This window comes from Triturus cristatus, chromosome 1_2 (assembly GCF_964204655.1).
Source record: "Triturus cristatus chromosome 1_2, aTriCri1.1, whole genome shotgun sequence".
NCBI lineage: Eukaryota > Metazoa > Chordata > Amphibia > Caudata > Salamandridae > Triturus > Triturus cristatus.
In genome coordinates this window covers 730,542,864-730,560,293 of record NC_140580.1, presented here as the reverse complement: position 1 = coordinate 730,560,293, position 17,430 = coordinate 730,542,864, and the positions used below count along the sequence as shown (strand labels likewise).

The following is a 17,430-nucleotide window of genomic DNA, read 5'->3' as shown; positions in this document are numbered from 1 at the left end:
CCAACATGCAGAATTGCTGACATTGCGCATTCTCGTCGGTGGCGAATAGATCTAACCAATGCTCTCCCCACTGTTGAAAGAGACCTTGCGCCACGTCCGAGTGAAGACGCCATTCGTGATCCATCATGCACCTGCGGCTGAGTTCCTCCGCCCTGGCGTTCAGGGAACCTGCCAGGTGTTGAACCACCAGGGATATGCCCTGATGTTCCAGCCATGTCCAGAGGCGGAGATCCTCTTGACATAGGGTCCACGACCACACCCCGCCTTGTTTGTTTCAGTACCACATGGCGGTGGTGTTGTTCGTGAACACCTGCACTACTCTTCCCCGGACGGAGGGAAGGAATGCTTTCAGTGCAAGCCGGATTGCCTGCAGCTCCAGAAAGTTGATGTGGAGCCCGGACTCCACTGGAGACCAGAGGCCTCTGATCGCCGCCTCTCACATGTGGCCGCCCCATCCCAGAAGGGATGTGTCTGTTACCACTGTGTGTTCTGGTTGGGGAAGGGAAAGGGATCTGCCGTTAACCCAATCCTGGTTCGTGAGCCACCACTGCAATTGGCGTGCAGTGCCCTCCGAGATCTGGACACAATCAGACAGATTCCCCTGATGCTATGCCCACTGGAACTTCAGGTCCTACTGCACAGCCCGCATATGCTACCTGGCATGATCGGTCAGCAGGATGCAGGAGGCCACGAGGCCCAGCAGCCTCAAGGTCATCATGACCAAAACCCGGGATAGAGGCTGAAAGATCGGAATCATAGCCCGAATATCCTGGACTCGCTGTTCGGGAGGATAAACCCCAAACTGTGTCGCGCTTAGAACCGCTCCGATGAAGAGGAGCTTCTGAGAAGGGATCAGGTGTGACTTCGGCACGTTGATGGAGAACACCAGCGAATGCAGGAGGTCGGCCGTAGTCTGGAGGTGGGAGACAACTGCCTGGGGCGAGCCCGCCTTTAACAGCCAGTTGTCGAGATAGGGAAAGACTGAAACCCCGGACTTGCGTAGATGGGCTGCGACCACCGCCATCACTTTCGTGAACACTACAGGGGCACTGGTAAAGACAAAGGGGAGAACGGTAAACCAAAAATGCTTGTGGCCTACCATGAACCGCAAGTAGCGCCGGTGGGCCGGCAGGACGGGGATATGAAAATAGGCATCGAGGGCAGACAAGACCTGAGATAACGTCAACATGTTTAACTTCTCCTGGAGGAAGCAACTGACGCTCCTGAGGTCCAAGATAGGACGCAGGCCCTTGTCCTTCTTGGGTACCAGAAAGTAGTGGGAATAGCTACCACAACCTACTTCTGGGACAGGAACGCACTTGATGGCTCCATTGGTCAAGCGGCTCAAAAGGAGCGCACATCAGATAGGTTAACATCAGGTTCAAATCCCACTGAGGCATTACAAAAGGGACAGGAGGAAACATGCGAGTAATGCCTTTGAAGAATCTAGCAACAACAGGGGACTCGAAAAGAGAAGGCTGATCAGGAAGCTGTAAGAAGGCAGAAACAGCTGAAAGATATACCTTGAGGGTGCCCAGAGCAGAGGCCGGCTGGGCCAGGGAAAGAAGAAAGAGGAGAACCTCAGAAAGAGGGGCGGAAAGGGGATCCACAGCCTTTGCTGTGCACCATGCCACAAATTTGTTCTACCTGCAGGCTTATACCGTTTTAGTGGAGGGACGCCTGGCTGCCAGAATGACATCACAGACTTCAGGAGGAAAGTCAAATGGCATCAACTGTCGCCGCTCAATCTCCACGCATGGAGGTGGAGGCTGGACAGGTTCGGGTGGAGGACCGTCCCCTGCTGCTGCGACAGAAGGTCCTCCTGAAGAGGCAGTGTGGTACTTTAAATTTTGGGACCACGTAGGAGGCATGGCCAAACCCTGCCTATTTCGGTATCAGCGAACCGCGAATTGACAATGCGGTATGTACAAGTGTTTTGCATAACGTTTCATCGATAAATTCACTTTGTATATGATATTACACATTGACTTCGTGGGTTCCATTTTAGAGCGGTAGCCATCTTATGGTTGCCCTCACATAGGCTGCGCATTAAGGCCATGCATAGGCCTTCAGAACACATGTACCTTCTATTGACTTCTCTGTGACCTGTGCGAACTGGCTCCACTGCCCGAGGTCAGTCCGGTCTCACGAGCTCCCCTTCCTACGGCCACCTGTGATTAGCATCAGGGTTTGACACACCATAAAGCCTATCATCCCACACAAGCCCCCAACTAATCTCTTTCACACCTGACTCTGCTTCCTGCTTTATGGTCTGTTTTACGAGGAGGAGGTGCCCGTGTTTATTGGGGTCTGCTGATATCTGATGAGGGATCTGAGCCTCGCTGGGTAAATAATTGTGGGCTGGCTGAACTGAAATGTGGGATGGTCATCATGACTCTGCCTTTTCGTTTGTAATGAATACATATGAATGACCATATCGTAAAACGAGGAATGTGTGCCTGAAGCATGATATTTTGTATATAAGGAGAAGACTGGTTTTGTAATGTTGAGCAGTCTCCTGAGAACATACTCGTGTGTACTTCTAGGATTGCTGTTACTGGCTGCAGTCAATAATAAAACGATCTTTGACGCCACCGCAAGACTCTGTGTTTCTGTGGTCCAAGACAGGAAGAACTCGAAGTCATAGGGTGCTACCCCTGGCACCGCTGGGGTCCTAAATAACCCAGTACTTCAGCAGTCAAATCGGGGGATCGATTGACAGACTGAGTAGCTCGGGATACCAATATCTTCATAACCAATCAGGAGCCACAAGGATGACTTGGGCCCGGTCGCGCCGGATCTTTTTCAGCACTCTGGGCAGAAGTGGTATAGGCGCAACTCCACTCGCGACGAAAAGCGTCTCCGAGCGAGTGCCGCCTTGGAAACTCCAACGCGCAGAACTGAGGACATTGCGCGTTCTCGTCGGTGGCGAATAGATCTAACCAAGGATCTCCCCATCGCTGAAAGAGGCCTTGCGCCACGTCCGAGTTCAGACGCCATTCGTGATCCATCATGCACCGGCGGCAGAGTTCGTCCGCCCTGGCTTTCAGAGAGCCCGCCAGGTGTTGAACCACCAGGGTGATGCCCTGATGTTCCAGCCATGTCCAGAGGCGCAGAGCCTCCTGACAAAGGGTCCACGACCCCACCCAGCCCTGTTTGTTGCAATACCACATGGCGGTGGTGTTGTCCGTGAACACCTGCACTACACTTCCCCGTACAGAGGGAAGGAATGCCTTCAGTGCACGCCGGATCGCCCGCAGCTCCAATAGGTTGATATGGAGCCGGGACTCCGCCGGAGACCAGAGGCCTCTGATCTCCGCCTCCCCCATCCAGCTCCCCCCTCCCAGGAGGGACGCATCCGTCACCACTACGTGCTCCGGTTGGGGTAGGGAGAGGGATCTGCCACTGACCCAATCGCGGTCCCTGAGCCACCACTGCAACTGTCTTGCAGTGCCCTCCGAGATCAGGACGTGGTCAGACAGGTTGCCCTGATGTTGAGCCCACTGGAACTTCAGGTCCCACTGCAGAGCCCGCATCCGCCACCTGGCGTGATGTACCAGCAAGATGCAGGAGGCCATCAGACCTAGTAGCCGTAGGGTCAACCTGACAGAAACTCGGGATAAAGGCTGAAAGAGCGGAATCAGATCCTGAATATCCCGAACCCGCTGTTCGGGAGGATAGACCCGAAACTGCGCCGAGTCCAGAACCGCTCCGATGAAGAGGAGCTTCTGGGAGGGACTCGGATGTGACTTCGGCACGTTGATGGAGAACCCCAGCGAATGCAGGAGGTCGGCCATAGTCTGGAGGTGGGAGACGACTGTTCGGGGCAAAACCGCCTTCAACAACCAGTCGTCGAGATAGGGGAAGACTGGAACCCCTAATCTGCGCAGATGAGCTGCGACCACCGCCATCACTTTCGTGAACACCCGAGGGGCACTGGTGAGGCCGAAGGGGAGCACGGTAAACTGAAAGTGCTCGTGGCCTACCGTGAACCGTAGGTAACACCGGTGGGCCGGCAGGACAGGGATGTGGAAATAAGCGCCCTGAAAGTCCAATGCTACCATCCAGTCTCCAGGGTCTAGGGCAGGCAGAACCTGAGCTAAAGTGAGCATCTTGCACGTCTCCTTTCGGAGGAAGGCGTTGACACTCCTGAGGTCCAAGATAGGGCATAGGCCCCCCTTTGCCCTTCTTTGGAACCAGAAAGTAGTGGGAGTAACAACCCCGGCCTACTTCTGGGCCAGGAACGCGCTCGATGGCCCCCTTGGCCAAGAGGGCCGTAACTTCCTCCTGCAGAAGTTGCAAGTGATCCCCCGACATGCGGTGGTACTGCGGTGGCTTGGCTGGAGGGGTCGCCTCGAAGTGGAGGGAGTAGCCCCTTCGGACGATTTGCAGCACCCACCTGTCCGACGTGATGGTATGCCAGTGCAGCAGGTGATGGCGAACTCTGCCTCCCACTGGCGTGGAATGGGCCTGAAAGGTCGGACTAGGAAGGCTTTGAGGCAGATGCTGCGGGAGAAGATGTGGGCTGACCGGCTCCCTGTCCTCCTGCTCCGCCACGGCGGAATCCACGTCCGCGACCACGTTGAGGCTGGTTCTGCAGCCTGTGGCTAGACGGACGTGCGGGGCGCCCCTTCCTTGGCCACTAAAGGGGCGAAAAGCGGAAGCTTGTGGGCGCGGGGCCGAGAGGCCCAAGGAGTTGGCCGTAGCTCTGGAGTCCTTAAAGCGCTCCAGCGCACTATCCACTTTGTCGCCAAAAAGGCGACGGCCATCGAAGGGCATGTCCATGAGAGTGCTCTGGACATCCCCGGAGAAATTTGTGGATCTCAGCCAGGCATGGCGACGAATCGCCACCGTTGTCGCAATTGCTCTACCTAGCGAGTCCGTGGTGTCAAGCCCACATCGAATGGAGTACCCTGCTGCATCCTGCCCCTCAGCAAGAGCCTGGGCGAGCCGTGCCCAGGCCTCCTCCGGACACTGGGGCAGTACGTCCGCCACCGTATCCCACAAGGAGTGGGTGTAACGGTCCAAAAGGCACGCGGTGTTAATGGACCGCAACCCCAAACTGAGGGAGGAAAACAGTTTCTTCCCAAACTGTTCCAACCTTTTGGATTCCCGATCCGGGGAGCGGACGGGAAGGCGGTCTGGGACGTAGAGACCTGGATAACCAGACTCTCAGGGGTGGGGTGCACTGACAGAGGTTAGTCCTCAAGGCCGCTGCAGGGAGCTCCAGGTGAAGGGCTTCGGCAGCCCTGCGCAGTACCACAGAATAAGTTGCACCCTCCTCCGTAGCCACGGAGGGAGGAGAGATGAAGCCAGTTTCAGGCGAAGTGTCGAGACCACTGGCATCCCCCAGCTCGTCTGCCCAGTCCTGACTTAACTGGCTGTGCCAGAGGGTCCTCAGACCCCTCCCAGTCCTTCCCCGTCATCAGTCTCCTGGTATACAGGGAGAAAGGACGGAGCCGGGTGGTAGATGAAATGCTCATCCATCGGCGCCGGTCGGCACCATAGGGGTCGGCGCCGGCGCAGGGGTAGTAAGGTCGACCGGGATCCAGGCCTGGATCCCACGGGGACCTGCGGCGTCAGGATAGAAGTCGGCGACGGAGCGGGAGCCGCCGGCTCGCTAGGCCTCCCAGGCGGGGCCCGAAGGAGCACTGACAGGCCACGACGGCGGAGCGAGACTCCTCATGGCCACGAGGAAGTCTCGAACCTTGTCCGGAGTCGCATGAGGCCCAGGGACCAGAGGGCATGGTGCCGGACGCGACTCCTGCGACTCCGGCTGAGCCGCGCGGGTGGTGCCACCCGAACCCTCGGCCTAGTCGCGCGACCGGCGAGGGGAGTCAGAAAAGCGGTGTCGCTTCTTCGACTTCTTCTTACTATGCCTCGACTTACCTGAATGCGAGGACTTCGAACCCGACGAGCTGTGATGACTTCGGCTCCGTGACCCGACCCTCGACCTCCTCCTCGACCGGGACCTCGAGCGACGCGGAGACGACTGACGGATCTCGAGGAGCTTGCGGGACCGCTCCCGCCTAGCCTTCGAGGTCAAGGCCCGGCAGTCGGGGCACGACTTGTCATCATGGTTGGCCCCAAGGCAGTAGAGACACCGAAGGTGGGGGTCGGTTACCGACATCAGGCGGTGACAGGCATCACACGGCTTGAACCCGGGCATCCCTACCGGCACCAGGAATCGAGGTCGACTCGAAGAATAGACCAAAAAAGTCAAAAAAGTTTGTCAAAAAGTGACTAAAGGGTATGCTCTTCTCGGATCTGCTCTTACTGGCGTGGAAAAAAGAACTGACGTCAGCGTGCGAGGGCGGCGTCTAAGTACTCCGACGACGTCATCCCGGCGATCACGACGCCGACAACGGACGCGGAGTCGCAGACGACGCCTACCGACGTGCAAGGGTACTGCTGACGAAAAAATCTTTCCGGATCCAGCCTGGGGATATTCTAAGGTAAAGAATCTAACTAATGTGTTTCTTTCAAGATGATCGGCGGCCATTTTGTGACTCTACTTCTCCATCTTCTCCCAAGTGGCCATATTGTCTTTGTCTGTTCGGGATGCGGGGCATTCACGAGGGGGCGGGTCTAATCGTACGCCCGCGATCGGGCCAGGGCTAGATTACTTTCTATCATCATGGCTTCACGGCCGGGCTGGACTGGGACTGGAATTGTCTACTTATGTTGTGCGCACTCGTCGCGATCTGTCTGCCTTCATTTCCGTGGTGTTACATGCTATCTTCCCACGACCGCCTTTGGGTGTAGTGGGGTTTCAGTGTGTGGAGGCTTGGTTGGCCGGTGGTGTCGGGCGCTCCTGAGGATACGTGGGCTCCTCCCCGCCTCCTTTCTTCTTTCTTCTCTTAGTTTCTTTACTCTATTCCTACTTTCTCTCTCGTCTATATTTCGGGTTCATTGGGCGACAGGCACTATGCTGGGGGGGGGGTAGGCCATAGCCTCCGCATTGGTGTAGGGTGGGGGGGTAATTTACTGTTTCTTTTTTAGTTCTATGGGCCTCTTTCTTTCATGTCTCTGCGCTATACTTGTTTCGATTCGGGGTCCGGGTGTGGGGTGGATTGAGTGGGGGCGGCTTTTAGGGGGTGCGTATTTACTACTGTGATGATCCTGTTATCTAATTGCATCGCCTTACTGTATGAGATTTTCTATGGCTGTTTTAATGATGCTGCTGCTCTCCAGTGTATGAAGCCGACTTGCGGACTCGAATCTCCTTGTTTCTATCCTTTACTGACTTTTTTCCCGATAAAATTTTTTTTTGAAAACCTTAAAATTAACCTTCACTTCTCCTTCCCCCGGTGTCAAGGATCCCTCCAGTGTATGAATCCTGAATCGTTGCTAATCTTGACCTTGACGCACAGGGGATGTATTGTTTGTCTCTGTGCTCAACCGTATTGTGGCCGGCCTGATGGTTGTAGGCCCGTATTTGTTCTTTTACTATGCACAAATAAAGGTTTTTAAAAAAAAAAAAAAAAAATAATGTGTTTCTTTCAGATACCCATGTTGCTGCCAACACCTGCTGCACGTGGCTTTCGGCTGTGTGCAGCAGGGGTTGGCTGCAGGACCAGGCCCTGCGTCTAGCCCACCGCGGGGCACCCAACCACTACTGCGCACATCCTTCAGCCAGGCGTAGAAGGGGTTTGGCCTAGGCCCTGGCCATAGCCATCACACATGGAACAGCCATACACTCTGGCTGTGCACAGTGGGGGTTGACCTCAGGATTAGGCCTGTGGCTAGGTCCTGGCCTAACCCATTGCAGGGTCCCCAACACTCACTAGGCAAGACGTTCAAAAGATGAATATTTTGGTACGCCAGTAATCAAGTAGTAGTAGCATAGAGGGAGTAATTCAGTACCTCACAGGGGCCCATTCTGAGTCGTGGAGTACCATCAAAAACAACCACATTTTACAAAAAATAATGTATATGCTAGTAGGGTCCCTATGTCCTCGCACATGGGCTTGGGGTTAAGATGTTCTCATCCAAACCCCTTATATATCCTTACATTTTTTCCTCAGGACTTAGGGACCGAGTCCCCATGTCCTGTAATGGAGGTTGCAACATTTTCTCTGATGTTACGGGTAGCTAATAAGATTGTTTCTGTATAATAAGATGGGACTGCAGTACCAAAATTGCTGATGGGAGTAAAAGCTCTTTCAACTAATCAGCTTAGAGTATTTTTTTAATTTTGGTCACACAGTGCTACTGCAGAACCAACCATGCAGATATTTCTAATCTTTTTTGAGAGCTAACCCCTCATGCCCAATCCGAACCCCTCATTAAATGTGGTTAGCTTAAAAAAATTCTGAATGAATGCACAATAAATCACAAAAAGTGCATTCTCAGTCAAGTTCTAACTTTTCGCCAAATCTGGTGTAATTCCATCCAGCAATTATTTCTGTATTGGAAAGCAAAGTTACCTATGGGAATTAACATGGGAAATGACCCCCCCCCCTTTTTTTTCTTGATAGATCAGCGATATATTTCCATGAAGGAGCTAATGCTAAAGGAGCCAAAGTTATTAAAGAAACAAAAAAAAAATCTTTTCTATGGAAACTCTGACCTATGTACTGCCACTGAATCTTTTATACTATTCCTAAATTATGACATCTCATTCTGTTTCACTTTAACTAGAATTTATAAATAATCATGCTGCATTGTGCATTTAATTTGAATTGCAGTTATTTTTTGTTCTACTTCTCGATTCTTTGAAGAAGTGACTTAATGATAGACCCACAGTAAAGACAAAATACAAATTTTGTTGATTTAATGGCAACTGATCTTTAGTCGTAACAAGAACTAGAGCGGGCCCCAAAGAAGGACATGAGACAGAGGTATACACTGGGATACCAATGATTGGAGGTCCATAAAAGAACAACCACATTTTTAAATGCAGAGACTTTATTTCATACCTACATTTGACCAATAAACAATGTTTCTGTTAACCTTTCCTTAATAAAAGGTTTGATTATGACCTGGCGGATGGAATACTCAGTCACAAACGTGCCGGATATCCCGTCTGGCGTATTACAATTTCCATAGGATACAGTGGAACTTGTAATACGGCGGACGGGATATCCGTCATGCTTGTGACGGAGAATCCCATCCGCCGAGATCGTAACCAGGCCCAAAGTTTTTACAACTAGAAGTGCAAAACTATGTGGTGTCTAGAGTCTGAAACGTTATTATACAAGAGACAGAAAATTGGCACCGTGGTGCCTGATTAGAATTCCCAAGAAAGTAATAAATTCCCATAATTACAAAAGATCTAAAAGAAGAAGGTATAAGGAATCCAATTTAAAAGGTAGTGTGCAGAAAGTAGAAAACAATCGGGTTCAACACCTAGTAATCATACAACATAGACACGTAAAACTGCCACGGCAGCAGGTACATACCTTTTTTTTAAGTATGACTCTTTGTGTCTTTGGTTCAACATCCAGGACAAGTTCTGCATGTGACCCATCTTTATATGGAGCAAGAGGTCTGCCAGTTTCCTCTTCAAAACTAAAATATCACAGCAATTTCCATGCAAACAGAATATACATTTCAATTAACCATATAATAATTCACAGGAAAGATGCAGAAATAAATGAATGACAAACATAGCATTACGATGACCAGTACATTTTTTAAATCACTGGATGCTTTTAACATCTCTCACATACACAAACAAGTGTCCCACGTGAACATGATAGCTCCAGCACTTCCACTGCTTAAGCATGATGTCCAGTATGCAGTGCCCACTGTTGCATAGACTAATAGCACAATGAATTAGACATCTTGAGGTAATGCATTATTTAAAAAGACTAATCTTCACACGTCATTTCTGGACAGATAGTTTATAAATAGGTACAAAACATCTTTTAATTTAACAATATCAGTCTCAAAATCTTAACGTCACATGAAGGAATAACAATCTTTGAATCATAACCAGAATTAATACTGCCAACAAAAGAGTTCTTAAGAGAAGGCCAATTCTAAGTCAGGACCGGAGGCGAGGATTATACTTATCTCTCTTCTCTTTTATTCAACAGCAACCTTTTTAAAACACAATTTTGTTAAACTTCCACTTTAAAGCGAAAAAACGAATAGTCCCAAAAGTCTCTGGGAATCAAGTAACGAGCATAATCAATCACAGTCCAACAGCAGTCCATAGCAGTAACCAATCAGGTTTCACTTGTGCCTGTAATAGTCCTCTCTACTCTCTGATCTCCCCCTTTCGTCGCTGCTCCCAGCCTCAGTTAAGTGTGTTTACTCACTTCTTCTTTAATGGTGATTGCAAATGTTTGGTTAGCTGTTCTTGGCCATTAAAGTGTGTGGTGTGTAGACAGCACAAAGAGCTTTCATTGGCCAGGTCACGGGTAGGGGTGGGTGGAATTTGCGTAGTCATGCTACGCAAATTTCCGCGAAACGGTAAAAAATCTTCGCGAGCACGCAGAAATTCCGCGAACACGCGGAATTGCTTGTTTGCGATGCTTTTTTCCTGTTCGCGAACACGGTTTGTGTGCTCGGGGGGAAAAATCTTGCGAACACGCATTTTGAGAATGCGAACATGCAAAAATTTCCGCAAAGCCGCAGAACGCAGAAATTTGGACAATTCCGCATTCCCCCGCCGCGGAACGCGAAATTACCGCTTAGGCCTAGTCATGGGAGTGTCTTTCCGCTGCTTAGCGACTGCTGCTGAAGGTGCTGCGCGTGGTGCAGACCTCAGCCCGCCAGGTGGCACTTGACTGCATCGGTCTCTCTTTCCCCCCAACGCGCAATTCCTGTCAGTTTCAACTGAAAGGATCGGATGGGTCTTTATAGTGCATTGTCCACAGGCTAGGTTTCACGCCCTGTCTAGGGTCAGTATTGCATACTATGCCGACGCCCCACCGGGGTCTGTATTTTTACATTGACCATTAAGTCTATAGGGGAACACGGTCCCATGCAATCTACCCCATTCAATATCGTGCACCAAGGGGAAAATGTTGCCGGGGTTAGGTCCCTTGCTGTGTGACCACGTTAAATACTTGACTGTGCCAGCAGCCTAAAATGCTTTGGAGCTACCTGACTGCCCATATTTCCCTACCAAGGGTTGTGCAGCATGAGTGGCTCCTTAAGGGTATAACTCCTGTTCAGGCGCAGTTTTCCCCATTATGTTTTTCCCCTGGTTAAAGGAACCCTTCATTTTAGCATGGAAACCTCAGTGGGGGTTGTGAGGACCCTTCGGATTGTCTCCCTTGGGATGAGGAGTTTTAGAATGTGGTGGATGCCTCTATCTACCGTGCGGTACATGAGGCTATAGGTCCCATGGAATAACACCTCGCCCAGCATATTGCCAGTGAGTGTGCCAAGAGATCTCAGGCAGCACCTGTGGGGCCTTTCACTCCCCCTATTCTCCCACCTCCTCCAAACCCAGATGTACCACCAGCAAAGCGCCCTAGGGAGGAGGGTGTGGACCTGGATTCTTTTGAGCGATTAAAACATGACTTTATGGTGAAGAGCATTCCAGCTTTACCCCCCACTGACTCAGAATCCCAGCACGAAGCCCCACCCCCATCCCCCGACTTGCAGCTTGACGATCCTTCAGATGAGGAGGCAGGGTCATCCAAAGCCATGGCGGCCTTCCCCTCCTCCCCTAGTGAGACTCCAGCGGAGACGTCACAGTCGGACATGCTGGACCCTGACCAAATCCTGCACTCTCGATCGGTGAATTGGATCCCTTTTGACAAACGAGTTACTTACCTTCGGTAATGATGTATCTGGTAGAGACATAGTCTAGCCGCAGATTCCTTAACTTAGACTACCCCCAGGTGTCAGACTGGATCCGGAAAACTTTTCCTGCAGCAGCACCGCTGCGCGCCGGGGGGCGGCGCCGTCCGGCTCCGCCCTGACGTTGTCCACGGACATGACGTCAGTGGAGCTATATATGCCCCTCCCGGCGTTTTCTCCAATTCCTGTGGCGCAAGCAGGCGTTCAAATTGTCAAGTCCTGCCTTCGGACTGTCCTCAGCTCCCTGGTGCTTCACCAAGTTTCTCGAACTGGTGGTGGAACACCTTCGAGCATGGGTCATCTGCCTCATCGTGTATCTGGACAACATGCTCGTCATGGACCAATGCCCTCTCCAGCTGTCAATCCACTTGCAGACTGTGATAGACCTTTTAGGCGGTTTGGGTTTCGTGATAAACGAGGTGAAGTCCGTCCTGATCCTATCACATACAGCAATCATATTAGGGTTTACGATCAACTCCACGACCTTTAACCTCAGTCTTCCATCGTGCAAAATGACAAAAACCACGAACTGTGCCGTACACTGGCCAAACCACGCACCCCTCTTTTTGTCAGATTGCCCAGCTTGTGAGCCTCCTCTCCAACTCAATCTTGGCCATCTTCCCGGGCCCAATACATTATCGGGCCCTGCTAGGGCTCAAGGAAACTCATCTCAACAAGAGCCTCACTTACTCCCAGATGGTCGTTCTCACGGACGAGGTAAGAGAGGAAAAATCATGGTGGCTCTCGCACATGGAGGCTTGGAATGAAATAGCGATCTTCGGTTCTGCCTCGGACCTGGTCATAGAATCAGACACCAGCAGATCCGGTTCAGTGTGGTGAGTTCTCAACGGGAGGATCATGGTCACCTCAAGAACAACTGTTACACATCAACTGTTTGGAGCTTCTAATGGATTCTTCTGCGGTCCGATGTTGGATGAAAGACAGAGCTCAGACTTGTGTGCTACTCAAGATGGACAATGTGTCAACCGTCTGATACATCAACCATCTCGGGGGTACGCATTCCAAAGTTCTCTCGGATCTAGCGACCAATTTTTAGCAGTATTGCCTAGATAAGCATGTATCCGTGACAGCGGAATACCTCCCAGGCCAAGAGAACGAGACCAAGAGGTAGACTGGCACTCCAGCCATCTGCAGGATTCCAAAGGGGATGATGGGCGGAGTGTTGAACATTGCAAGCACTCTGCCGGATACCAGCCTATAGAAAGTAGACCCGGAGGTGTTTGCCAACTTCAGAGGAGATAGGGTCCGTTCTCAGTGGACCTGGTTGCATACCGGTTGGACCACCAGTTACCCTGGTTCTTGAGCTGGAGACCAGTTCCCCTGGCGGCCGCGACAGATGCTTTCCAGCAGGATTGGGCCCAGGAGCAGGGATATGCCTTTCCCCCCTTTGCCATGATCACTCAGGTATCGGCCCAGATCAGGCGTACGCCGTAATGGTCACTCCGATTTAGAGATCTCAAGTGTGGTTTCCAGTTCTACTGGAACTTTCCTGGGATTCTCCAATCCATCTCCCCAGTTTCCTCACCTCCTTCTCAATCCGGACTAGATTCCCCACTAGCTAGTCCTGGGGGGCTCCATAGTCCTGATGGCCTGGCAAATTACTGGGAATGATGGGGGGTCCCAGGCTTTTCGCACCAGGCTCCAGTGCTCCTGGCCAAAGCCTGGGCAGACAGTACGGTCAAAAGATACAGGTCAGCTTGGACCCAATGATTACGTTAGTGTCTGCGACGGGGTTTGGATCCCTTAGTCACCAAGATAGTACAGATAGTGAATTTTTTAGCAGAACTAGCCACAGAGGGTTTGGCTTATCGATCCATAAACACCTTCCGCTCTGCAATCTCGGCCGGCCATATTCCAGTTGATGGGGCTCCAGTGGGAGAACATGCTCTCGTATGTAGTCTCCTTCGGGGAATCAGACTGTTGTTGCCGGCATCGCCTAGATACTCCGCACTTTGGGATATCAACTGGGTTCTCAACCTTTTTCTCTCCTGGCAGCCAGACAGGTTTTTGTCCGACAAAGAGCTCTCAAATTGGCAATGTTGCTATGTTTAGTCTCATGCAGAAGGGTATCCGATGTCCTAGCCCTTGACATAACGAGCAGAATTATTTCCTCATCCGGAGTTACCTTCACGGAGTCTAGGAGAACCAAATCCAATACTAAAATCTTAGAGCATACGACCTTCCCAGACTCCCCAAAGCTCTGCGTGGTTCAGTGCCTTAAATCATACGAACAGATGTCGGAGGAATTTTGCTCTCCGGGCGAGAGACAACTCCTGATTGCATTATAAAAAACGATGGTCTCCTCTCCCACAACTGCATGATGGGTCATGCAAGAGGCAGGCATTGACCTAACCATGTTCGAGACCCATTCTGCTAGAGGGCAATGGCCTCTAAGGTGTTCTCCATAGGGAGAGATTCGAGGACATTATGAATGCTGCAGATCGTCCCGCACACTCCACTTTTAATAGATTTTACTTCAAGTTGGATATGGCTTATTTGGTGGTAAGCAAACTGTGATCCAGCATAATCCTCACATCCATAAGGAAAATTGTTCCTAACTTCCTAACCGGAGGCTCAGATTATGCATTCTCTTTCCATTTACTTGTCTCAGCAGGCCAATAACCAACGTTTATACTCATTAACAAAAAAAGACTACATATCCCACGAGTCTTTGAAACCAGCCTTGGACCGTGCAGGTAAGAGCGGTGGGCCGGGAGGGGGGTTTTGACTGACGACGACGAGGGAAAATTAATTATTTATTTTATTTTCCCTCGTTATCGTCCATCGAAATCCCCCCCCAACCAGGTCCCACAGCCTCACGCTCTTACCTGCATGTGCCGCGGCTGTTTGAAATGTCAACACTATACACCAGTAGCAATGCTTTTAGTTCTTTATTGCCATGCACAAAGAAAAGCACTTCTTTTTCCCTAGATAAGTGTTTTTTTCTTTGTGAATGTCTAATTCTCTGTTGAATACTACTTGTGATGTTTTCATTACTACTCACTGGTTTTGGTAGCTATTTCAAACCCTTAACGCAGGTTTTCCTAAGTTGTTGGAGCGAAGCCGGCGCTATTGTTTAGGGGAGCCGCACTCCTCCCTACGCGCGTGTTCACTCACATGTGGTGTCGAGTACAAGTGGTGTGCGGTGGCTCATCTCCTCCCCGGAGCTGGACTGCTGTGGAAGGAAGACCTCTTCACTCGGATATGGCCCGCGGGGGTGGAGTATTTGCTCTAGTCACAGGAGCCTGATGATTGTTTTGCGCCACTAGGCGGCGCATGCTGCTGTAGGCGTAAACCTCCACGTGTCTCGTTGGTCTCTCCTTATGCTAGGGAAAGGAGGCTTTGAATCTCGAGTGATTGGCGGTACTGTCAGTTTCACCCTCCAGTCCAAGCGGTGCATCGACCACGGAGCCATCCTTTTTCTCCTGAACTTCAACCGGTCTGAATTAGAGGGTGTTCTCACTCAACAAATAAAACAAGCACTGGTACCTGTCAAGGCACTGGTACACATAATGGTCTTTAGGGAGGACCATCTACACCCTTCACATTAGGTAGAGCTAGTATAAGAAGGAAGGTCACCGGAGTTCACATGACAGGGGCAGACAGGGGCTCTATGGAAATAGTAGAGGACGAGCAGGTGTTCCTGCCCATTCACGAGGCGCTTGTGGCAACTATTGAAGCATCATTGCAAAGAACGATTTCCTCAGCCTTAGAGCCCCTGAGTTGGCAAATAGACCTGCTGATGGCCCAGAGCAGCATTCAAACCCCTGGGAGGGAGGATCGGGCCCCCTCAGCCCCTGGTGATACTCTGGGTGCCCTTATACTCAAAGGCAACACCAAAGCCATAACAAAAACACAGGCCACTTCTCCGCCATCAGACACCTTTGAAAGGCTGTGCAAAGCCTTACTAAAAAGGTGGATGGACATCTCAGATGAGCACAGGGATAATAAACATCCTGGAAATACCCCTAATGAAAATCCCTACTCTGCACGGGGAGAGGATGCTGATGCCAGGGACAACTCTGATAATCAAGATGGGGAAGCTAGCGAGGAACCAGGATCCAGTAGACTGTGGCGGCCGAAGGAGGCTCCAAATATCCCATGGTGGAGGAAAATGGCAGTGGGTAGCTGCATTAAGAAATCTATAGATAGAGAGGTTCGGGGAAAATTGAAGGCAGATTGCTGATGACCATTCCTGGCAGGGAAAGTGGCCTGTCCCCCTGAAATCGATAACCAATTCGCCACCTTTGTGACAGAGTATATCAGAAAAGGGCCTTTGTGGAAATCCTTTCAGGACAAGGTACACAAGGCGCTGGGGTCATCTACAAAAATACAAGACATGGCTGAAGAGACCAAAAAGACTGGCAATCAGATTGACCCAGATAGTCCTATCTGGATAGGCCCAACCAATGCTCTGCTTCCTGGGTAATGTGAATTGCACATTAGCCACGGAGTGCAGGAGATTGCTCTTGATCAAAAACCATCTAAAACTGGGTGAATTGGCCATTATGCAAGCGGGATCTGTGGCTCACTAAATTCATGACAACCTTTTCCTCCCTCCATAAGGCGCATCAGACTATGCGCCAAAACATTTTTGGAGGTGCCGGTAGAGCCTAGTGGTGCTTGCCCGGTCGGCCCTACTCCCCAGCCCCTCACAAGGCCCAGACGAAACACGATGCAATGGCAAGATCAAAGGAAGCTCTGGTGTTTTTCCCCCACTCGTGGCGACGGCGGAGGCCTCAACAAAAGACGAGCCTTCCAAGGCACCAGCAAAGCACCAAGAAGAACCAACGGTAAACAATATTCTTTCTTCTAAACAAGAAGTAGGAGGCAGGTTACGATTGTGAGATAACATGAGATGCATGGGTACTTCAAACCATTGTGAGTTTTACGAGACCCCACACCAAAGAACTTGTACCAGACCCCTTTCCCTTTCTCAAGAGGGGACAGTTACCATGGAGCAGGAGGTATGTGCTATTTAAGAGAAAACAGCAATAGTGCCCATTTCTCTCCACTCCAGAGGGTTTCTCAGCAACATCTTTTTGGAGGAGAAAAGGGACGAGGGCCATCGGCCTGTGATCAATCTAAAAGACTTCAACACATGGATAGTATATTGCCACTTTAAAATGGCGGGTATGCATCTCCTCAGAGACCTCCTTTTCCCAAATGATTGGTTGGTACGACTCGATCTGAAGGATGCTTATGTAACCATCCCCAATTTTTCCATGACACAAGCATTTTCTGCAGCTTGAGTGGGATTAACAGATCTACAAATTCACATACCTCCCGTTCTGTCTCTCCTCCAAACAGTGATGCTTCACTATGGTACTTTAGCTGACCAAAGAGTGGCAGTGGGCTCGAAGGGGTCAGACTAATAGTCCTAATAGATGTCATACTCTTGATGAATCAAGACCTGGCGCATCGCCGCTGTCAACTTCAGTTAGCCTTATTCCTCCTTCAGGATCTGGGGTTTGTCATAAACTAACAGAAGAAACAAGTTACTTACCTGCAACTGTAGTTCTCCAGTATTGGAATCTGTCATTGATTCACATGCTTGAATCATTCCCCGTCGTCGAGATGGGAGTCCCCGGTGTTATTAAAAGAAATGTCCTATTAGACATAGAACATGAGGCCCTAACATATCTC

At 50.7% G+C, this 17,430-nt stretch overlaps 1 protein-coding gene across 2 annotated transcripts in view; it reads right to left on the bottom strand.

The window, feature by feature from the left end:
- Positions 1-17,430, bottom strand: part of VPS13D (vacuolar protein sorting 13 homolog D) — a 2,738,381-nt gene that overhangs the window by 899,273 nt on the left and 1,821,678 nt on the right. For both annotated transcript variants that reach the window (XM_085608633.1, XM_085608634.1), the window contains exon 55: positions 9,405-9,513. In XM_085608633.1, coding sequence (XP_085464759.1) covers positions 9,405-9,513 — 109 coding nt within the window. The remainder of the gene's footprint in view (positions 1-9,404; positions 9,514-17,430) is intronic.